Source organism: Gambusia affinis, linkage group LG01, assembly GCF_019740435.1.
Source record: "Gambusia affinis linkage group LG01, SWU_Gaff_1.0, whole genome shotgun sequence".
In the NCBI taxonomy this organism is placed as follows: Eukaryota; Metazoa; Chordata; class Actinopteri; order Cyprinodontiformes; family Poeciliidae; genus Gambusia; species Gambusia affinis.
Window position 1 is genome coordinate 31,260,343 of NC_057868.1, and position 23,746 is coordinate 31,284,088.

The 23,746-nt window shown below is 37.2% G+C and overlaps 2 protein-coding genes across 2 annotated transcripts; one reads left to right on the forward strand and one right to left on the reverse strand.

Moving 5' to 3' along the window:
- Positions 1-2,019: 2,019 nt before the first annotated feature.
- syn2a (synapsin IIa) lies at positions 2,020-14,975 on the reverse strand. Its single transcript, XM_044120195.1, has 11 exons — positions 14,367-14,975; positions 7,589-7,646; positions 7,393-7,484; positions 7,086-7,242; positions 6,855-6,944; positions 6,690-6,752; positions 5,783-5,925; positions 5,624-5,698; positions 5,340-5,442; positions 4,790-4,936; positions 2,020-4,645 (listed from the first exon to the last, which is right to left on the reverse strand). Exons 1-11 carry the CDS (start codon positions 14,705-14,707, stop codon positions 4,511-4,513), a joined length of 1,404 nt encoding a protein of 467 aa, XP_043976130.1. The 5' UTR covers positions 14,708-14,975; the 3' UTR covers positions 2,020-4,510.
- A 1,568-nt stretch (positions 14,976-16,543) lies between these two features.
- vgll4a (vestigial-like family member 4a) lies at positions 16,544-22,423 on the forward strand. Its single transcript, XM_044120250.1, has 6 exons — positions 16,544-16,650; positions 17,137-17,293; positions 17,905-18,067; positions 18,583-18,769; positions 19,212-19,326; positions 19,912-22,423. Exons 2-6 carry the CDS (start codon positions 17,212-17,214, stop codon positions 20,109-20,111), a joined length of 747 nt encoding a protein of 248 aa, XP_043976185.1. The 5' UTR covers positions 16,544-16,650; positions 17,137-17,211; the 3' UTR covers positions 20,112-22,423.
- Positions 22,424-23,746: the final 1,323 nt, after the last annotated feature.

The following is a 23,746-nucleotide window of genomic DNA, read 5'->3' on the forward strand; positions in this document are numbered from 1 at the left end:
TGGGGGAAAGAAAAAGACTCCTGAAACAAATGTGACATGACAAACTCTGTGCAGAATCCCATGATAACTTATGTCTAATGTCCTCCAGTTCTTATTTGGTCGCTAATAACTAAAGCTGTCAGTCATATTCATGGTAAAATAATTTAGTCATGATTCTGCAGTAAAAGAACTCAGCTCTGACCAGGACGCTGGATCAGAAACCTACACCTGTACGGTACAAAATGAAAAAAAATGTTGATTGCCACAATAGAGGTTGAATAATTTCTACAGAGAGCTCAGGAGATGCTGATCTGTGGTGGGATTCAGAAAGTTGCCATAGTAACCAAGATGCTGCAGACCTCTTGACTTGTAAATCCACTCCACCAGATGGCAACAAAAATTCCTAAATTCACCTGGATTTTTTTCCCCGTTTCGTTCTCTAGTGACATGGCACTGCAGAAGTCGTGTTAATGCATGTCAACTTTTCAGTAAATTGATTAATACCTATGTTTTGTTGTTTTTTCTTAAATTCTCAGCTTTTTACTTGTTGAGTTGCACCTATCAGATGATCACACATGCTATGTTAAACTGAAAATATAGGAATTTTTTCTTTGGATTTTCAGCCCGAAATATCAGAGAATAAAAGAATGTAATTAATGGTGAATTGTGGGAATCTATGTCTATTACCTGAAGTTTCATCTGTGGTGGACAACATTTTATTCCCGTGCAGGATCTCTGATCGTTTCAGATCCCTGGATATTAATTGCAAACATGCTGTACCTACACTATTCATGCAGAAGGTGGCACTGGATTGCACATTTATTAGAGATAAATAATCAGATCTAAAATAGTCTCAAATGATAATTGTTAAATTGAATTGTAAAATTTTCCACTGCTACAGTTAATGTTATTTTACCTGTGTGTTACAACTGTAGGTAATAGGTGTCGTGAAAAATCTCAGATCGAGTTTTGCTAGGATTGAAGGCTTCCCATAATATGTAAATATATTTATCAGAGACTCTTTTTACTTAACTTCAATAAAGGATTCAAGTGCTCGTCTTGTGCTGTGCTCTTCAGCAGATGGTCAGAACTGTGTCCCTTTCCCCCCCCATAGGGCACAACTTGTTTCATGTAGAGCAGCAGCTTGGCAGACAGCTGGGAGGAGTCTAGACGGAAGCCTTTCAGCTGGAACTTCAAAAACACTGACTTTGCTCAGAGCTGCTCTGCACCTCTTATAGGCCGGGTCAGTCAGCTTGTTAAGATGGGGGAAAAACATCAGCACCATCTGGATGTTTGACAAATGCCTCTTGCAGAACAGATTGTGTCTGTTGGGAGTAGCTTGCTGATGTTTGCTGAAAGACTGCTGACCTTTTATGAGATAAACGTGGCAGGTTTTTGAGAGCAGCTGTAGTACCATTGAATTGTCTGCAGTGTTAATGTCGCTGCTGTCCCAGGCAGGCATCTGCAGTGCCATCAACCTTCTGTGGACAGGTCTCGTAAGAGTAGGCAGAGATTTAGCCTTGAGTCATAAAGACAATCAAGGTATCATAAGAGAAAAAAAGACAACTGAAATAATGCTTTCTGGCTCAAATACTTGGATAAAAGGGAGTTAGTAAATAACTATAACTATATATATATATACTGCTTTCAGTTCTGGCTGAACATTTGTTGTATATTTGATCATTTTGAATAGTTTTTGTTTTAATTAGTAGGATTCCACAGGACTAAATGTTGGGGCTTTGAGAAGGTTATTCCAGGATCCTAAAGTCCTACTTGTTTCGAAACCAGTTAATTTTTCTCTCATGTTAGACATTTTTTTCCTTGATTCAATTTTGCTGAGCACAGTGTTAAAATGAAGAATCTGGCCTTGCAGAAGAGATGGATTATTAAAAGAAAATTTTTTTTCACAAGGATGACTGGGAGTTTGTTTTAGCTCTCCTAAACGGAGGGTTAAATGTGCAAACAAAAGTAGATATGTTGGTCTAAATATTCCCTTTACAAAAAACATTAATGGTAGCACACATCAAGACACAAAGCAGCTATTGCAAAGGAAGTTTTATTGCCAGTGACATAAAGAGTCCACACATTATTGTTTTTTCCAGATCTGGGTTTTTACAGCTTAACACTGCTTCTCAAAGTTGCTGCCTCAGTTCCAGTTTCAATCTGCAGCCAGAAGTATCACCTCAACACAAAGGCCAAATGACAAAGCTCAGACGTATTTAGTTTCCAAACTGAGGCCGAACAACGTAGCCATCACCGACTTGTGTCTCTCCGCTGGACAATGTCATGGCATATTTCCTAATAAACGGAACAACACGTCCATAAAGCCTCAGGCATGGCTTTCTACAGGGATACACTCACAGATAAAACAATGGCACTTATCACAGCTTAGAAAAAGAACTGCACGCAAAGCTTGCTGAAAAGATTCTTGTTATTTTACAGTTTGGTTTTTTTTCACCATTTAGGATATTGGATACATGAGATGGCCTTCTGAAGTAAACCACTGGACAACAGCACATAAAGACAGTAGAACAAAAAGCCACTCAGTAAAAAGAACTATTCAGGGTGTGGGTGATTATCGCTTTTTGAAAAAATATTTAAATGGAAGAGCTGATTTCATGTATACATTTGTGTCTCAGTAAATTTAAATATAATCAATAGTCTGATTTATTCAGTAATTCATTCCAAAAGTGCAGTATTATTTTTGTATACCTTTTATCCCCAGAACAATTTTACTTCTCATTTATTTATAGGTGGTTGTTCTTGATTGACTCACTGACTCCAGCTGCAGACTTCACCTTGTGAGTTTTCCCCAATCTCTTAAATGACTTTCTCAACAAACTCTATGGCTCCATTTATCACTGTTGCTTGCACCAAATGTTTTCCTTCCACTCAACTTTCCTTCAATATTTAGCAGTCTTTGGACAGCTTATTTAGCAATGATCATTTGTGGCTTACTGGACAATTCAGCCTTCTCTACCATGATTCTGTAGGCTGTAACATAGCAGTAACATAGCATATCAGCTTATATTCAATTTTTTGGAGTAGATTCCTTAATATCTTAAGCCATGAAAATTTGAGTGAATGGAGTATGCATTGCCTATGTGAGCTTATGTTTTGAATCAAATAAAAAAAATAAATGCAATTTCTGATAATATTCTAACATACTGAGATGCACCTGTAAGCATACTGAATCGAAACAAATAAGATTTCATATTGCACTTTCCATCAACTCCCAGCAATGGCAGTAATCTGAGCACAGCAGTGCCAGATAAGGCGACACTAGACCTCAGAACAATAACTGTTGCAATAAAAAGGCCTCCTCAAAAGCTTTTATAAAGTGGTATAAAGTGGTTTATAAATGGTATAAGCGGGACCTCATAATTAACATTTTTCGGATGAATATTCACACATAACACACATTTTGATTATCAGAAATAATTTTTGCCTCCAAACAGCAGAAACAGAGCTTTGATACTTAATCAGATCTGAAACAAGGGGTTTAGAAAGGATAACTATCAGCTTGTACCACTGTTAGTGCATTAATCTGCACCGCCCACAAGCAGAATTAACAGTCCTCTTATTCTTATTTACACTGTTAGTTTCTGGAGAGCAAAGACTAACACTAAATACTATATTCTTTGGTTCAAAATTCTACAATTATAGTGAAGTTCTGTGTTTAGAATCCTTCTACATTATAAAATCTTCAATAGATCTTTAGTTTGTATTACATGGGCTTCAGTTTATATTCTACTGCTAAATAATCTCATTTCTAGGGACAGCACTCTATGAGGAAATATTGATTTGAATAAAATGAAAATACTGCATGAATCTCTTAATATGCATCTGTTGTTACATACACATTCACAATGTAGAATCACAGAAAACACAGCTTAGTTATACACAGCGATTTAACAGCCATGTTAGATAAACATCCCACATCATCAGACGTTTAAGACTTGCACCTGTCTGTGTCAGTCATGCAAACAAATAAAAATAAATATCTATCAGTATAAGTACAAAAATATTCACTACTACAACCATACACACACATTTATCTTATACATATTAAGATATACAAGTTCAAACTCCATGGTTACCCACAGTTTGAATAATAACTACAGGGAAACACCAAATTATGTAAAATAAACTGAAGACACAGTGTTAGGGGGAAATAAAAGCTTCATAGCCAGGTTAGAAAGTTAGCACAGAGCAGCACTGAACTCAGTGTAGGCACAATTTTCATTTTATATTATCAACAACAGGCTCAAAGAAAATAAGAAAACACACGGTTGCTGAAACACAAGTGGCCTATACAAGCACACAAACCAACAGGTGGACAGGTTGACAGTACATGTTGACACTGCATAGAGTTAAGAAAAAACACAGGCCAGGCCAGTTTGCAGTTGTACCGCGAGCTCACACCAACCAGATCTGATTCTAGCTGCCAACATTCACCAACACGTCTGCACAGCTAGGGGGCACATCGCCATCCATCCAGACTCTGAGAGAACATTTCCCTCTGCAGGTCTCAGTTGGCCTGGACTGGTTTTGGACCCACTGCAACGCCATTACAGTCGAGAATGTACTGCAGGCAACCTTGAGGTGGACGCCCAGCACCGTTCTTAGTGAGTTCGCCAGTAATCTCTCCTTTCTGGCCAGTTCCCTGTATCACGTTTAAAACAAGCAAAAAAAAAAAAAAAAGAAGTAGATACATTAGTATCAACAGATCACTTAAATGTGATTAGCTCAAGAACAGAACAGAAATAAAAAACAAACAAAAAATGCTCTGTTCAGTGTATTTTCATACCTGGGATGGTTGTATGGTTGTGGGTCTCTGGGGAGCATTAGCTTCTCCCTCAGCTGACTGGTTCATTTTTGCCAGCACCAAGTCAGCAATGAGCTGCCGGTCTTCAGCCTGGTGTTCTCCAACCAGCGGCATGGAGGAACCAACCACCTGCCCCACATTGGAGATGGTTATTGCAGAGGAATGTCACAGAACAATGCGATACAATTATTGAAGCAGTAAATGGCAGAATTGAATAATGCACTTATTTATTATTCAAATGTTTTTGCAAGAAGATCCTGGGCTGCATGTAGTTCTGCTCAGGAGTTGCTCATTATTGGTACAAAGCCTTTTTTACAGGGACCAATTAGGTATATTCATTTCCGGAAATTTGAAAACCAAGAGTCTGTGTCATGAAATCAACCAGTTTAATTAAAATAAATTTTGAAATCTGTGCACACAATAGTTGCAGGTTTTAATGGGACTATATTTATTTTACTAAACAGTTCAATATCTTCCGAAAGAATGATTCGTTTGGAAGTTTCAGGTGTCGATTTGATATTCAGAGTTTTACCTCTGTGATATAATCTTTGCCATCTTTCCCATGGATAGCTTTAACTGCACAAATGTCCAAACCCCCAAAGATCTCGCAGCAGGTGTCCACCCATAGCTTGTACCTAAACATAATCAAAATATGATTCAGAAGCGCTGGGAGAAAAATTACACAATGTGCTCCGATTATCAGCGGAAGAGATTGTCAGACATTCAAAATAATATGTTTTTTTAAATTAAGAAACTAAGCACATTTTATGACATAATTCAGCTTTAATATTTGATACATTAATAGGAATGAATTACCTGTCAGTCATGGCGACCTGCTCAAGCATTGCAGAGCCTGTGTTTGTCTTCCAGTTTCCAGATATAGACGTTCTCCTGATGAATGTACAACACAAATAAAAAATAAAGATTAGTTTTGTTCGGTTTGATGAGGAGTAACAACAGCTTAGTTATACCTACATGTAAGCTTTGTAGTCAGCACCAATCTTCTGGATTCTGATGTCATACTTGGAATCAATGAGAGGCTCTGTGGTGGTGTAGGTCTGAGTGAGAGCCACGACACTGGCTATGTCCTGGAACTTACTGTGGTTGTCTACTTTCACCTGTACACACAAAATGTCAAGTAAAAAAGATGTCTCTCATAGTCTTATGCAATAAGGTGGTCCTATGATCTTCCTTTATTCACATTAACGAACGCTTAAATAAAAAAGCAAGTGCAGTGCCTTGCAAAAGTAGTCATACTCGGGCTTGATCTGCATAAATCCACTGCTCTGTTTGGAAAACTTGTTTACTGGACTGGTCTTAGTCACTCAACAAATATGAACTCAGAAGAAAGCCGCTCTTATAGAAAGTCTTTGGAAGTCCAGTTTGTAGTTTGTGTCAAGCCATGTAGGGCGCACAGCATGACAAGTCTGGACAGATAAAATCAAAACTGAACCTTTAGCACCACATGCAAAACATGTTAGTGGTAGCATCATACTGTTATCTGCAGGGTCGGGGAAGCTGGTCAAAAACTAATATGTGCAAGATGTAGGGAGTTAAATGATGGGGGAAGCATAAATGAAAACCTGTGGGAATGTAAAAAAGACTTGAGACTGGGGTAGAAGTTTACCTTTCAGCAGGATGAGACTAAACTTACTGACAGAACTGCAAAGGAGCCCTTTATATCCAAGATCATCCAAGTCTAGTCCTCTAGAGCTACTATTCTGCAACTTTTGAGTGCATCCATTTGTCAACACAACTGTTACAATTATAAGTATTGTGGTTGGATTGACTTTTCCAAATAACTTCAGCAGCTATGAATACTTTTGCAAGGCAGCATATGTGTACAAGAATTAAAGCAAAAACAAGTGACATGTCACTATACCTTTCCCATCCCAGAGTGAGCGTGTCCAATCTTTACAACAACAGGAAATGAGGGCATGCTCACCTAATTAAGAAAGACATTTACTTGTTTAATTAATTGTTGAAGCTTTGTATTTTTATATCACTGTCACAAGTAAAACAAGTTTGCATCTAATAGGATGCTCACCATCTCTTTATAGTTGGGATAAAAGGTCTGTTCAATGAGGGGGAACTTCTCAGGTCCCAACTTCCTGTAGGTGTTGATTAGCTGAGCAAACTGGATGTGCACATAAGTAATTAATTTGGGAAAAAAATTAGGAAAGGAAATTTATAAAATCTGAAATTAAAAAAAAATGCAACCATGCAAACCAGAATGCAGAATAGATTTTTAACTCCAGTACGTGGCTTCAGCACTTACTGCCCACGGCTTGTCGCAGAGGTTATAGATGGATTCCAAGGAGTTAATGCTTGGAACACCCCCATACTGCAGACCGATGATCAGATTGCGAAAATCTTCATTCTGGGTCATACTGAAGGCATGCTGGCGAATGAGAACAAAGTCTGGCTTGAAGGACCTGGAGAATGGAAAAGCAATAGAAATGTAAACCAAGCTGTGCCAAGGGATAATAGCATTGTGGGTGAGTCAGTCTGTGGGTGGACACAGAACAGTCAAAACAAAGAGTTTCAGTTGCACACTAGATTCATTTGGAGTTTATTTGTCTGACCTGACAACCTTGGTGCCATTTCTGAGGACTTGCATGTTCACGCTGCAGGTACCGCTGGCATGGGCAACAACGTTCATCTCACTGAATTCAGCCTAAACGCAGAAAAGGGGAGAACGTAACACAGGGAGAATAAATTTAATCCTCTTTTTGGTGCATAAGCACATGAAATGGATCAAAGTGTCTTCATTAAACATACCTGTTCCACTTTGATATCATAATCCCCGTGAACCTTCTTTCCTTTCAATAATTTTGCCCTGGTAGAGAGGAAAAAGCATTTTTTTTTTTACTAAACAACAGAACTACAGGTGTCCAGTAAATGCCACATCCAGTGTGAACATATCACTCGATTATGTTGACTTTGCAACAAGCAGAAAAGTGAGTCATTGCTGAATAAATGGCAATTTGCTGAGTGAACCAAAGAAGAAGAAAAAAGCCCCCTTCTGTGCTTTTCTCAAACTGCTGAAACACAGAAAAGCTCACACTTTCTCACTTCATTCTGGCAACCAATAAACACAAATTTACTGAAAAGCACTTGAAAACAGGAACTTTCATACGTAGTCTTTTTTTTTTTACATTGTGTCAGCTCATAAACTACATAATTTATCATTATTTTAAAACTCCAGTCCTTGAATACCAGTGTCTTGCAACTTTTAGATCTACAACACTCTTGAATCAATCAAATTGTTGAACTGAGTCCTCACCATTCAGTCAAGTTCTACAGAACCTTGCTCACAGCCAAATGATATTTTCAGGTATATTTAAGAAAAGTGATGTCTCACCGGCACTGAAGTTTAGCTCCTATGTGACAAAACAACACAAAAGGGAGAATAACTGTGAAAAGAATATGACTGATGGCTCTAAGAAATTTTAATATGAAAAAGTCTGAATATTGCGGCAGCCTCCCAGAAGCAACACTATGCAAAAACAACCCTTCTCTGCAAATACAGCTATAACCCCTTTGGAATACATCTCTACAGAACACTTTAACATGGTCCAGATTTGTTTTGATTTATTTTTCAAGCATTGTCACAGATTCTCAATTGGATTTTGGTCTCGACTTTTACAGTGCCATTCAGACCTATGAATGTCCTTCGATCTCATTCTCATGTCACTCAGGTTGTATGTTTCCAGTTGTTGTCCTCCATCCTAGTCTCAAGTCTTTTGCAGCCAATGACAGATGGTTCTTTCAGGACTGCTCTGTATTTAGCTCCATCCGTCTTCCCAACCTTGAGGTTCCTTTTTTTCCTCCAGAGTTTCCTTGAACCTCAGTTGGATCTCACTTACTTCTTTGAGTTTAATAAGTGTCTTGTCAAAGCAATTGTCTGCACTGGATTTAATCAAGGTATAAAGGGGCTTTATGTAAATTCATGTTACGATTTTCTGATTTCATTTGTGAAAAATGTGAAAACCTCTTCACAATCACATGCCACTTTGTGCTAGTCTGTCAAATAACATCCTAATAAAATAGACTGAAGTTTGTGGTTTTCACATTCCAAACATGTAAAAGTTAAATCAGGTATATACAAATAAAAAAACGTGACATTTCAAGATGCCAGAAAATTATTGAACTTTGCCTCACTCATAATTCAGCGCTTGTGAATACAAGAGACTGTTCAGTAATGACAGAATTTGATTTATTTTAACATATGTAAGTCACCTTTGAAAGCATCTCAATTCCAATAAATTTCACTGCATTTCATTTACAAGCAAACTGTTGTGACAAATTAATATGCAGAGGGAAGACCTAACAACATACGTTCTGACAAAAGTAAAGGCCAATATTAACCAAATAAGGGGTTTTCTACAAAACAGTCTTTCCCATGAATTTTCTCGAGTTGCCATGGAGAATCCTTTATTTTGGCATGTCTTTTCTACAGCTCAGCCCTTAAACTAACAGCATACACTGCAGTGGTACATTTTGTACTGTGTGTGGTGACAGCTCATCCCAGAAGAAATCTGATAAACATACATTATTTTGCAATTTAGTCTTTACAATTTTTTTTAATATACTTTAAAATCGCTTCCATCCTTTTCCTCGTTAGTCTATGTCGCTCTTCTGTCACATTTCCTGTTGCTGCTGCTTGTTTATCAAGGGAAAAACAACTGAATAATTCTGTCACAGCCCATTTAGAGCATGGGAAGGAAAATAGGTATTAAAATATGAATTACAACTCCCGCACATGAAAAGCTGAAAAGCATCAACGCTTGCAATTCAACATACAGTGAGAAAACCATGAGCAGCAACCAGAAAAGGGCACAAAGAAAACAAGCATATGATTTCCTCCCTGCTATCTAAATAGTAATCTTTCCCAGCATGAGGCTGAGTAAGATGGTGTAACATATGGTGATTATTTTTTTTTTTTTTCATTTCAGTATCGCTGAGGAAAAGACAACTAATAGCATACAAATCAAAGGTAACACATTCAACAATCCTTTAGTGCATGGATTAATATGCAGAAAGGTTTATCAGTTCCCCACAGGAGGTAGGTCCTCCGATTTTGGAAGGACTTTGATTTAAGCTGTTAATGTTATTCCATATTTGAAATGTTCATGCACAGTTGCATTTAAATATTAACGCTGACTGTATAAAAAGACAAATAGCCCTTTTTCTCTCCCTGTCTGACATTAAGTTGGAATAAGCCTGTTTTTTATGCTACTTAGGTTTACCAAATTTATTTGTTTTCTAATTCCAGAATAATTGGAGCATTTTTAAATTTTTAGATTCAGATGTTTATATACATTTATTTAGTGTTTGGCAGAATAACCTTAAAACAGAGGACAGCCTGGAACAAACATTTTAGATATCTTTTCACAAGCTTCTCAATTTGAGATTTGCCATAAAACAGATATACAATATATACATTATTGCATATTCAACTAAAAAAGTCTAATCTAACTTAATGCTACACAGTGAGAAAAATCAGTTTTGTGTCTGCTTTATATGGAATATTCAAACATTTAGCAAGCTCGGTTATCTTAAGAAATGAGACGATATAAAAAAGTCAATCAATAAATTAGTTTCTTCAATTTTTCTCAAAATTAATCTGGAAAAACAATTCTCTTGATTAAATATTTCACACGGTAGTGTGGCAGAATCTTTCATTCAGATGTTTCACCCAAGACCTAGGCAAGCAGTAGACCTTGCTGAATTTTAATGTCTAATTATTTTGCCTGTTCCACTCTCGTTTCCCCCTTATGTTTGCATAAGATTAAGCTCCCAGTACAGGGCACATTTCTGCTGTTATTCAGTTAGAAAGGTGAAATTTATAGATCAGAACATTTGATAAATCACAACAATCTGTCAATATCTGTACTTTAAATGACAACATATTGAATTGCAGTGAGCAAGACAGGGCTTCACGGCCATTAGTCTCATAAGTAACAGTGTTTCATCTGCTGCTCTTGTCAGAGGAGTAATTTATAACACAGCATTCCTGGAACTAGCTAAACCTGTCTGGCTGACTGGTAGCCTCATCTAAAGCATTAGACATTGGCTGTATGACAGAATGCTTCTACATGGCAGCAAACCCATTTCATCTTTTTTTTTTCTGAACCTTACTTATGTAAAACCGAACGTATTGCATAACAAACTCACAGCTTAAAGATTATTTAGGTAGTTTCTATTTTCTGATTTATTTTGAATCATTACATTTTTATCATTTGCCCAGTGTTTGCTGCAAAATTATTACACAAGATGTCGATAAAAACGACACATCTTACTACAAGTATATATATAATATACATTCAGTGGTCGAAAATGTATTTTTTATGTTCAGTTCTTAGTTCTTTAAAAACATTGAGTGGTGGGTGGTTTTCCCTTTTGACCTCCTTTTCCTATTCATAGAGGCCCTAAATATCTGGGGATGAACCAAGGACTGATCTAGCTCTCTTGATCTACTTATTAATGCTGTATTTATCATCTACAGACCACATGTTGTTGTCTCACCAGCAAAGTACAACATAAGAAAACATTCCAGTCAAGATACCTTATTGGGAAAAAAAATCCTAAAAGGAATAAATTCAAGAAACACTATTACGTCATTAGTACATTATTCAATGTTCCTATTTCCTTTTCCATACAAACTCTGTAACTTCTTTAATGAAATTCCATATGTTTTCTTAAATTCTCCTGCCTAAACAAATATTAGCACTGTGTTCAATATTTATTACAACTACATTATGAACAATTTACTGTTTCTGTCAATTTGACCAAATTTTACCAACAGTTCCCATTAACTTACAGTACTTTACTATAATTTCCTTAATTCCTGAACCTTGAATATACCTTTCTCTCAAAGTATAGGAAGCAAGCAGGGTCCTTTTTGATTTAATTTCTGGCAGGATGCACAAAAATGTTAACGTACAGCTAGTCGCATAGTGAGTTAAAGATCATAAATCTCAGACTCAAGATGTGCAACAACACTGAGAACATGAGTTCCTGCCAAAACCATAAGAAAATAAAGAGCTGTTTCATCCTCCCTGGGCTTGCCAACAGCTCAGTACTTTAGAACAATTTCACTCCTGCCAATAGGAGCACTAAAATACTAAACTGGTTATCTTTTTAAGCATCAGTAATCTTCTAACGTTAATCCTTTTTAGCTGTATTTGGTGTTGTTTTCTTTCCGTACTCAAAGGATACCATTTCAAACTGTTTTGTTACATTATCTAAACACGATAGGAACAACATATTTTTTTCTGCCACGTTGAATCAGAACCACTGGGTGAAAGGTCTTGAAAAAACAACCCAAAGAAGCCAAACCAAGTCAAACACCTCTGCGTAGTGCTACTGAGCTGTCATTAAAAATAGATGCATCTCTCAGACAGAGGAAGCCCTGTAAATTAATTATTTTAGCACATCTTCTACATGACTGCGCATTTGATGCACATTAAGGAAAATAACAGGCTATGAGCACCAGAGACTGATACAATAAGAACAAAAACAATGTCAGAGCAACAAACTGCTCACAGAAACTGATCCAGAGCAGATCTGGATAAAAACCAACAGTGAGAATGAGGTCACACAGAAATCTCACTTGACATAATCTACATCAGTTTGCATACTGATGTGAGTACATTTGAACACCACAATGTGAGCCTTCCTTCTTCACAGAAAGTAACTTCTTTTTTTTTTTTTTTAAAGCAATAAAGAACACGTGAATACACATGGCTGGCATCCATCCTGCAGATAAGAGTCTGAACTAATCATTGCAGATGAATGGTTCCTACATCCTCATGTCATAATTTCCTCACTGCTAGTGTACTCATCTACCAGCAGGAATATCAATATCCTGCTGAAGAAGTCATCAGAAAATGGGTACACTGTGGTCCAAAGGGATCATGAACCTGGTGAACAACAATTCTCAGTGTCGGCATTTGAAACATGCTAATTTGGGACTAAGAGACTCAAAGCATGCCAAGAAAATAATCCCAAACAATTACACCACCACAGATTTAAACTGTGGAAATAGAGCAGGATGGATTTATTTATGTTGTTTAAGCCAAATCTCAGCACTAACATCTAAATGTTGCGACTGAATTCAAGACTAGTAGAAACAAATAAACTTTTTTCCAATCTGTCCTGGTCTTGTTCCAGCAAGCCTTTGTGAATTACACCCGGTATGGTTTCAAGCTGCTGCAGTCAATTTGAATCAAAATTTGGCATTCAATCAGCTACTGTTGCCTTTCTATCATGTTGCCCATTCTTATCTGAACTCTGACAGAAGACATTATTCATCTACTCAATTGTTGCTCACTATATAGTTTCTCTTTTTCTGACCATAATTGTGAATGTAGAGGATTGGTGCATGCAAAAACCTCTGCAGAAAGCATCTTTTAATGGTCAAAGTCCATTAAATCTTTTTTCCCCATTTTTATGATCCATTTTAACTTTACAAAATCATCTTCACCACATCTTATGCATTGAGTTCCTGCAATGTGATTGGTTCAGGATTAGAGTCAAACTTTATGTCTCAGTAAGTCTTCTGTTTTTTTAAAAATCTAAATTAAACTACATGCAATGAGGCAAATACTTCAGCACACACTGAAGAGCAGAAAAATCTGCTCTGTGCCTAGGATTCAATTACCATGTATTAAAATTGCATAGTAATATTGCTACATACTACTAGAAGAAATATACTCACTTTATCGATTTTGAGTCCATCAAGCCGACAATGACGTTTGTTTATCCTATCTCTGAGCAAGATCCCCCTGGACTCTGAACACCATTAGGCTGAAATAATTAAGGTTCCCCCAGCTTCTTCATATTAATGGCATGAAGGTCTGCTCTTGGAGCAGGACAGGAAACTGATACAACAACCATCTAACGTTCTTTCTGCTTCATTCTATTTTACACTGCTGCTGTCAATCAGGGGCTGCAATGTCTTACGTTTAGCTTCTCCTTTAAATGTGCAATGCATGTCCTGTGACATGCAATTGTTGAGCAGGGGGGGGAAACCCCACTGATTGAGGGAAAACACTGCAGTGCTTTGAAGGGAACAAGAGGGGAAAAAAATGGTACTTCATTTTAGGTTCAGCACAACCTGTGGCACAGCAGCTTTAACATATGTGTAGCATACCATGTTACAAAGTGATGACATCATTAAAATGCCACATTTAACACCAGAAAATGATGTATGAGAAGAGAAAAATGCAACAAAATAGTAAAACAAATAGACGAAGGAGAAAAACGGGAATCCTCCATCTTGGTGTTATGTCATTACAGGACCATTCCTCAAAACTAGAATATTCTGGCTCAATAATTATTGGCTGTAACTGAACACCAGCAGTTGACAATAACCGTCAATATTTACTGTGCATTTGACAGAAATGCTGTTATAGTAGTTTCTAATCTCTACAAAACTACATGATACCCAAGAGAGAGATAAAAAAGAAAACTGACACTAAGGATGGAGCAACAATAACTCACAAAAATAGCTCACAATAAACTACTTAGAAATGGAAACAAATTGTCTTACCACTCCTGCTGGGGTTCATCGATCACAAGCAGAATCTTAAACTTCTTGGGTGTCGTGACTTGGGTCTGCTCCACGAGCCCTGCTGAGGCAGCTGTCTGCTTTACAACATTTGTGATGGAGCTGAAGAAGCCAGAGCTGGTCGACTGAGACGTCTGAGGCTTCCTCTCAGGAGCAGGGGAAACGGCTGGAGGTGTCGACCCGCTTGTTGGAGACTTGGCAGGGGTGGAGGAAGCAGGTGGAGGAGGTTGAGCAGGGTCAGGCCTCTGAAGGTCTGTCATGTAGCCGTTGGGCAGGTTGGAAATGAAGGTGCTGTCCGAGAGACGCCGGCGCAGGTAATTCATGGCTGGAGAGGAGTAAACAAGAGGTGGGTGTGGAAATTTATCCTGCAGGGTTCTCCTGGATGTGAGTGTGTAGCGGATGGAGGCTGGGGTCTCCGTACAAACTCCTAACGAATGTAGTACCTCCCAGCTTTGCAGAGCATCCTCCAAGCTCTCCCTCACTGGCAGTGACGCTACAGCTTCCAGCAGCCAATCCCCTCACCCTGTGCTTTCCTTGAGCATAGCACATGATGCTCGACTGTGCCTTCCTCCTGTCGTCCTCTCTCCTCTCTCTCTGTTTCTCTCTCTCTCAGTGGCATGCCTGATTTTCCTACCCCTCCCCCATTTTCTGCTTTACAGACATCATCTTTTTCTGAACCACAGCATGAAAAATTGAGGGGTTTCCAGTGGAGGTGCAAGGGGGTATCCGGGTTATACATCTCAATGGCTTTACACCTCCTACCCATGTTTGGTAGGATTCTCTGCCCACTGTCTATGAAGAGCATTTCTGTCAGCCACAAATTCTAAAATGGCTGTTTGGACCTGTGGGCAGCACTGAAAGGGAGGAAACGTCAGCAGCAGCCCCTTGAGGCACAAATGCATCCAGTAAACAATCTCTGGTGTGGTTTAGCAAACCCTAGAGCTACTATGTTTTTGTAAAGATATTTGTATTCACAAAACCGGAATGCATGCGCAAGAAAAATGTAGAATGAAGTATAATGAGAGAGATGAATGTATGGAAAATGGTTGGGAAGGAATTCACTTAATCAATAGCTCGTGGTGTCCAGAGATCAAAACAAATATAAGCAAAGACCAACACAGTTAGTCTCTGACAAGGACACTCAAGAGCAGTAAAAAGCAATAGATATGTTTATTCTTTTCGTACTACTTACATTTTAGTCACCCAGATTAATGTAAAATATTTATAGTTTGAAATTAATATTTTCACCTGCCTCTTATTGTGTTTTTCATTTTAAGAGAGTGATCATCAGTCTTAAAAGGCACATAGACTCTGTCAACATATTTGAATTACACACAAACTCTTATTTTAAAGCCTTTATTTATGTTAATTATGCAAAAGACAAAGATGTTCATATTCAGGTGTTCTTTAGATACACTCTACTTTGGGCTGCAGTTGCCTTGGAATACATCTTGTTTTAACTTGTACTTTGTATTTTTCGGTGATGTTATAATTGTTATTATTACATACACATGCTGTGAGTTCCTGTGGTTTCAAGATTTTATTCTTTTTTCTCTTTCTGAGGGTGTAAAAGCAAATTTTTAAATTGTTGACTTGCATTTTCTTTCTCTACTCCTATTTCCTTCTGCCATTTAAGCCTTTCCTACCACTTTTGTGAATATAAAGTGTATAAATATAGACTTTTGTATATATTTTTGTATATAAATACATATAAATGTATATAAATGCCGCGATATTTTGGGTTTGATTATAAGTAGTAAGGTCTCTTTAGTTTGCAAGTACCGTACTGTAGATCCCAGGAATACCAAAAGGTGTTGCTTTGAGTTTACTGTGTGTAAGAGGGACACCAACTGGCTGTTTTACAGTAGTGCAAATTGAAGTCAGATTGAAATATTATCTAGTTTATACTCCATAAATATCCATAGGACAGTAGAGTGTGATCCAACGCAGGCTCAGGTGGTGACTGAGCCTCTGTGTTTTAAAATCCTAGCCTACAGTGTTTAAGTTATTATCCTATTTGTTGAATTTACTGTCATAAACAACCTTTTTTTTGTTTGCTCTCCACTAATAATTTTTTTCATAACTTATAAATGTACTTTAGCTTGACGAATCACATGATTGTGATTCAGGTGAATTCATAAACATGTCTCGTCTCTACGCCTGGGCTGGTCTTTTGTTTTGGGGCTCCGCCTCCTGTGATGGGAAAGTACGCGAAGCACAGTACAAACTATGGTTTTGTTGTTGTAAGACCAAGATTATCGATTGAGTGAGTATCATTAGAAGCTTATCGTTATTCTTTTTGACATTACGTTTGTTGAATTAAACAAAGTAGATTGTCGCTAACGCGTCGTTCATAGTTTTTAGCTGAATGTTAACTTTTTGAGCCAACTGAGTTTGCGACTGTGCTAACATTAGTGTGTGACTTGAGCTAAAGTTAGCCATTTCCTTCGTTGACTCGTGTAATTACGCTTACAACATTTGTAGTTTTCTGACATTGTCTTTAACAATTATTTTGACTTTGTTTCGGGATACAGCTATTGATATGAAGTGTCAAAATAAACCAATTAGAGCTAAGTAACATTTTAGCTGCTAGCTTAGTGGTGTGCGGTTGGCTAGCTGTCATGCTAGTCGTGGATGTTTGAGTCTATTACGACATACAATTTGCCAATGAATATTACTCTTAAGAAATGTCTTTTATTTAAAGTATTTTGATTTAAAGCGTGTTATAACATTCTTAACTTTTTCTTTTTAGGATATACTATTGCGCTGTTGCCTTGGATAGAATAGCCTGCTAATGTCAACGTTAGCAACTAGCCTGTACATGTAAATGCTGTGTACTAGAATGGACCTGTTGAACTCTCAGTTCCTGGACAAGATGAACAATAACATTGGGAGACTGCACTACGACGGTAAAGTTGCCTTTTTATTTCTGTTTATATGACATCTTATTTCTGTTTATGTGACCCGACTCTTTTGCTCTTATTACGTTCCCCTATTGGCAAGTAGCAATCAATTGCTTTTAATTTAACAATCAACCGCGTATTGGTGCGCGGTAATTAATTGCTGCAGGTGGTGTTCCAAGTTCCTTAATGCAATGTAAAACGTTTCATAGCCGTGAATGGTTATTATGGAATTTAGATTCAGATCAAAAAATATTTTATTGTTCCCGAAGAGAAATTAAATGTTGTTGGAACTCACGTTATTTCAAATTCTTCAGAGTTATTGTAGATAGTGATGGCTGTTGGCAGAAAAAAATATCTTGTAGCGTTCTGTATTGCAGCGAATTTAAAGAAGCCTCTGACTGAAAATTCTCTGTTTTCCCAAGACAGTCTCATAAAGAGGGTTGTCAGGGCTATCCATAATTTTTCAGATTTTTATGAAGAATCACAAACAAAGCACTTGCATAGTTGGTTGGTCACTTTTGGTAAATGCATGAAATGGCCCAAATTCGTGTTATTCAAATTTAACTATGAAATATTCTAAACTGCTAAATTCATTAACTGCTGACTTTTTTCCACAGATGAGTCCAGGATCCCCTCCCTGTCTACTGCTGTGCCAACCATAACTGGGCCTTCCCCACACTGCCCAAACAAACGGAAGTATGGGGACGAACAAATGGAAAACAGACTCAACTGTGATGACGACCACATGACCAAAATGAGCAGAATGTTTGCTACTCACCTGTGAGTGCACTTAAGAGCAGAAGTCACATAATTAAATTAAGTCTGCTGAAGTTTCTTACTGTGTTTTGATTTGCATATAGAAGTTGTAAATCAGATTGAACCATAAACAATATGCAATAAACACATCCTCTAAAATGTCAAAACCTCATAGCAGTTTTGAAGCTTAGTTTGAAATTCGTACATTTATGTTAATGGAAGTGGAAATAAATTGAGGTAAAAACCTTTCAATATGGCCCTTTTTCTCTTTGTAATATCATTGCTTCTCTAATCCTCATATTACACCTTCTAATGTTGGCTCATAACTGTCAAGGAGATTCAGAAATATTTGTTGCTGACTCAGTTCACACCTGTACTTTTTGTTACATTAACTTCTGAAATGAGTGTTGGGGAAGCCTACTTTTTTTTTTTTTTTTTTTTTTTTTAAAGAGTAACCTCTGCTTACTGGTGAGCTGTAAAGTGTCTGCAGATATGCATCAGTGAGGTTGATTTTTTTGATCTCCATTTGTTTTTCTCAGCGCTCGTCCGTCTGCTGGAGACAACCGCAATGAGCACTGGAGCCTGAGCCACAGTTCTGTGGAGCGGCCTAACCCGTATGCAACCATTTCTGCCTACGCTATAGACCAGCCGCTGGCTCTGACCAAAGCCCACAGTGACCCTGAAGTGTCACGGCCTGTCATGAGTGGGAGTGCAGAACGGCAGCAGGTGCGTCCGTATTGACTGAAATGATCAGTAAATGGTATTGTATGAACTGCTGTTGTGCTCTTGTTGATTGAAAAGTACATTTCAATTTAGTTTTAACCAGTTTGTGGAACAACGCTGTGAATTAAATTCTGGCATTAAAAGATTGTTCATTTTTGGTGATCAGAGCAGAAAACTTCTGCATAAAATAAATTGACATTCTTCTGCAAAATTATCGCTTCATATAAATAACAGACGTTTGGAACCTTTATTCAAAATGTTTATGTTCACACTTGAAGCTTCAATTTTTGAGTATAGTAGTTTGGTGGTTTTTAAAGTATTGACAAAGTTTTTTAGCAATCATAGATACTAGGCCCAGTAGCTCAAAAATATTAATACTCATCAAGGTCTCCTTTCGTTTGTTGTATGAAACTTATCAGAATATTTTCATTTTCCTGTTTCCCAGAATCGGCCCTCTGTTATCACGTGTGCTCCAGCAAGTAACCGGAATTGTAACCTCTCACACTGCCACATGAATGGCTGCACTCCTCCCCCGCCTGACAATCAGAGAAAGACCAATGGTAAGGTTTTTTTTTTAATTTTTTTACTTTATTCTCATAATCTTATTAAATTGGCTCATTTAAGCAAACCATTATTTTTGAGACACCAGTGTTGCAAGTCCACATTTTTCTCCTTAAGTGGTAAAAAACAATAATTCATAGGCATTGGACAGCAAAGTTCTGAGATCTTTCAGTGCAGAAAACCTCATCCTGCTTTGCCTTCAAGTTTCAGTAGAATATTTATGTGAAATTAGTTATAGGGTGAACATGAAGACTTGCTGTGTAAATCCACTGATGTTTCTCTGGAACTTCTTATTATCTCTTAAAATTTGCAGAAATGATGACAGGGTCTTTTATAACTTAGCCAAAGTTTAGTTTCCCACTTAAATTATATTGTTTCACATTATTTAAATTAATTTACATTTACAACTAATTAAGTTTACTTTTTTTGTTGACTTGAAAATATTTTCTAGTAACTATTTTAAAATTACATCTAATGGCTAATTCCTCAATTACCTTTTTTTTTTAAAAAACTTTCTAATTGAAGTTCTTGTTAATAATCCCGTTCTGTCTTTGTCCTTGTTTTTTCCAAAACATTATTTTTAGCTAAGACCGTATGCGACCCTGTCATTGAGGAACACTTCCGCCGCAGTCTTGGGAAAAACTACAAAGAAGCTGAGGCTGTGTCCAATTCGGTTTCTATCACGGGTTCTGTTGATGATCACTTTGCGAAGGCGCTGGGAGACGCCTGGCTTCAGATACAGGCCAGAGGTAGCAGCCACCAGACTCCAGAGGACGACCCATAAGACAGTGGGGGGGAGGGATTGAAAGGGATCATTTTATTATTTTCACTTCTTGCCAAGAATCAACTTCTCTTAGCCAAGAACAGTGTAAGACGTGTGGTGCTCACATAGGTGGTTCCTCTTTGGACCTCAAGGTCAATCTCATAGAACACCCGGCTCAGTTTTGTCATTCAAAATTGGTAATTTTCACCCACAAAGAAGGAACTAAATTTTGAGTCATTTGATAGTTGTGGGAAAATTATTAATCACACTGTAAGTTTCTGAATATAGATTCCCAAAGTTGTCAGTTGTCGGCATGACAACAGGATTCTCACCTGCCAGTCATCTGATTTGATAGCCAAAGACCTTTCCAGCCTTTCTCCACCAGCCTGTAAGCCATATTATCTGTTCTTTCATTACCACTCTTAAGATCACACTGCTTTTCAATCAATATTACTTGAACATGACAACTATGTCTCTTTTGCACTATTATGTTCTTAACCTCTGGTGTCACACAGGTCACCTGTTGGAAGTAATGTGCAACAATGCGTTTTGAGATTTAAATGAGAAGATTGCTGCCTTGGCCTTATTGCTTTCGGAAAACACTAGATCAAACTGTCATTTTTATGATGGTGAACTGGACTTATCCACTGTTTTAATAACTTTAGTTTGCTTACGCATTCATTAAATCTGATTACATATTTTCACTAACATCAATCATAGTCGAGCTTTAACTAGAAAGCATGATTCAAATAGCTGGTTTCTATTACAAACTTTATCCTTATACTATGTATTTAGCCAGATTTTATTCTTATCTGTGATATTTTAGAAATAGTCACTGCTGGTACAGTTGTACTCTTTGTATATTTTTTGTATCTGGTTTTCATGACTCTACTTAGGTGCAAAGCTTGGCATCCATCAACAAATCGCAGCCTCTGGCAAGGCTGTCTGCAGTTTTACCAGCTGCATTATTGTTACTCTGCAGAGCTGGATGTTGTAGCTTAACACATGACTGAATACGGCGAAATCTCCTCCTCTGTATTATAGTTGATAAGCAGTGAGTTTATTTATTCTCCACATGTTGGTTTTTGTTGTGAAACTTTTGCTTTGGAGGGGATTCCTAAACTACTTCATTAACAAATAAGTTGATTTTCAGATTGTTATTAATACAAGACAGAAGTAGCCTTAGTTTTTAAGTTGCATTGAACATTCCACCAATGCTGCTGATCTTTAGTAGTCACATCAGTTGCTTAGCTGGTAATGTTACAATATTGTGTGTTTGTGTTTTTTTTGGTTTTCCCCTAAATTTAAGTAGTGTTCTAATGTTGCCAAATTTCTTATTTCATGAAGTAGGGCGTAATGGAGTGCCATATTTTCGATAAAGATTTTATTAAAATCAGAAATTTTGATGTCTTGGAGTGGAATTCAACTTTTCACGTTGTGTTGAAGAACAACCACAAACAAAAATGTTTAAATGGGATTTTACATGACAGGTGAACACAATGTTTCACATAATTATGATGTAGAGGAAAGCTGATGCAAAATGTTCAACATTTTTACAAATATGTCCTGTGCCTTCCTGATACTTTATAAAAGTTCTGGACTGGGTCATTGTAACAATTGTACTTTGATCTAAATGTTTCCATTACTTCAATGTTTGTGGTTCTAATGTGACAAATTTTGGGGGATTATGATACTTTTTTTTATGACACCACATGTGATAATGTGACATTTTTGATAACATTATTTGGTATTTTAAGGTTCTTTTTTCTATTATTAACAGTTTAATACTCATGTTTTTATTAATATTGATTTTTTTAATATTTTTTTTTAAAACTATATAATCTTTTCTACTTTATTTTACACATACAGGACCATCATTGCGCGGTGCGGAATGATTAGTGTTTGGTTTCCTTTCAGCGCCATCTACTTACGCTGAAGTAGATGACGCTTCTACTGTGTAGAATGACACAATGCAGATTGTCTTAAATTTTCCATTCATAAGTGCAGAAACAGTTTTCTGACATTGAGGCTTCCTTTGTGTAGACTTCTGTAACAGGTTGGAGTTTAAGCTTTCTGCATGTATTTGTAGAAGTGAGTGATTTATGGGATCTGCTTGTTTGACACAAGTAAAAGTTTCACTAATGTATTTGCCGGTTTTAGGCCTATATTTAATTTTTTTTTTGTGTACCTGCATCTTTAAGACTGTATAAAGTTTTGGTTTTAGGAGTCATCCTGGTAGAAAAATATAAAGGGTTTTTCATCTTTATTTCTCTGGAAGAAAACACTTTTTGTACTTAAATATTTTCAAAATAAACTTATAACAGCTACATTTGCACATTTTTGTATATTTTTCCTGCAATATATTTAAGAGAAAGCTGTCACACCAGTGCCTAGTGGTATATACAGTTGAACTAAGTAAAGCGTTTGGCTGGAGTTGCATGATATGGTGATTTGAATGTCCTTTCCAAGCATACTTCTTTTCACATTGGATTTAAAATGCAGCAAACTACTTATTTTGTGTAAAGAGAGTGATGGTCTTGAGTGGACCTAGTTTTACGTATAACATGCACTCAGTTTATGTAAAATATCCCTGATTTGAGCGGAACATTGAGGAGTATCTGAACTCTTGAGGTTCAGAGAAGTGGGTACAAATTTTTAACAATTGACAGTGGGCTTTATTATTTCTAAGCTTTTATGCCAATCTCAGGAGGAATCCTCAACTGTGGGTAAGAAGGAAGTCTGAACCTTAGCATCTTCCATAGAAATCTTGGGTATAATAACTGAAAGGAGCAATGCACTAATATTTCAGGAGACATTTTTAAATTAGCTTTGCTGTAGTGGTTTACATCTTGTTGCTTCAAAAAATGCCTTGCTGTCCGCCTGGTGAGCCTAAATTTTATCTGTTAGATTCTGCTCAGCTGGTTGAGTTTCAAGCCAAGCAGATGCAAGGCTTGAAACTCAAACAAAAAAGTTGCATGGTTGATTTGGAGCATTTGCAGTGATGTTTCAAGAGCAAGGCAAACACAAACTGCTCTCACCTTGTCCCTGCACTCATGTCCCTACGGCCGTTATTTGAAAGTTTCTGCAATTCATAGATGTGTTTTTCCACAGCCTAACAATCCTGTTGACAGGTCGGCTTAGTAACAACTGTTTATTTAATGTCTTTCTATTTTCTACTTAATGACCATGTGTGTGCAATACATTCTACAGCCAGGCTGGCTTATTCTCGACAAGCAGCTGCCATTTTCCCCTGGATGTCAGCTGCAGTCTCTGACTGTTTGTTTGTTGCCATGGTAACTGACGGTTACAAATCTGCACGTGTGACATGATGAAAATGTGATTAATATTCAGCTTTTTTTCTTCGTTTTTTTCCACATATCACCTTTTTATAACTGTATATAATTGAGATACTATGGATTTATGGGGTTTTTTCTCCACTGACCAGCAGATGGCACTATTATGCTTCTCTTGAAGCGCTTTAAAACTCCTGAATCTCTAGAGACCAAACATAGAGGATCATCATCCCCAGACAATTGGAATGAATGCTGCATATCTTTGATATGTCTTTTTGTGTACTAAATATTTCCTTCTCGTACAGTAGATATCAAATAGGTTAAAAAAGATATTGTGACATCAATTTAACATAGAAAATGTAA

What these genes read in the sequence shown, in the direction of transcription:
- syn2a (XM_044120195.1), bottom strand. Translation starts at nt 14,707, where the DNA reads ATGAATTACCTGCGCCGGCGTCTCTCGGACAGCACCTTCATTTCCAAC. An exon ending in CTCACTCTGGGATGGGAAAG is followed by an intron (nt 5,926 to 6,689) that starts GTATAGTGACAT and finishes TTGTGTGTACAG; the next exon opens with GTGAAAGTAGACAACCACAG. An exon ending in GCTGACTACAAAGCTTACAT is followed by an intron (nt 5,699 to 5,782) that starts GTAGGTATAACT and finishes TACATTCATCAG; the next exon opens with GAGAACGTCTATATCTGGAA.
- vgll4a (XM_044120250.1), top strand. Translation starts at nt 17,212, where the DNA reads ATGCTGTGTACTAGAATGGACCTGTTGAACTCTCAGTTCCTGGACAAG. An exon ending in AGAATGTTTGCTACTCACCT is followed by an intron (nt 18,068 to 18,582) that starts GTGAGTGCACTT and finishes TGTTTTTCTCAG; the next exon opens with CGCTCGTCCGTCTGCTGGAG. An exon ending in GGAGTGCAGAACGGCAGCAG is followed by an intron (nt 18,770 to 19,211) that starts GTGCGTCCGTAT and finishes CCTGTTTCCCAG; the next exon opens with AATCGGCCCTCTGTTATCAC.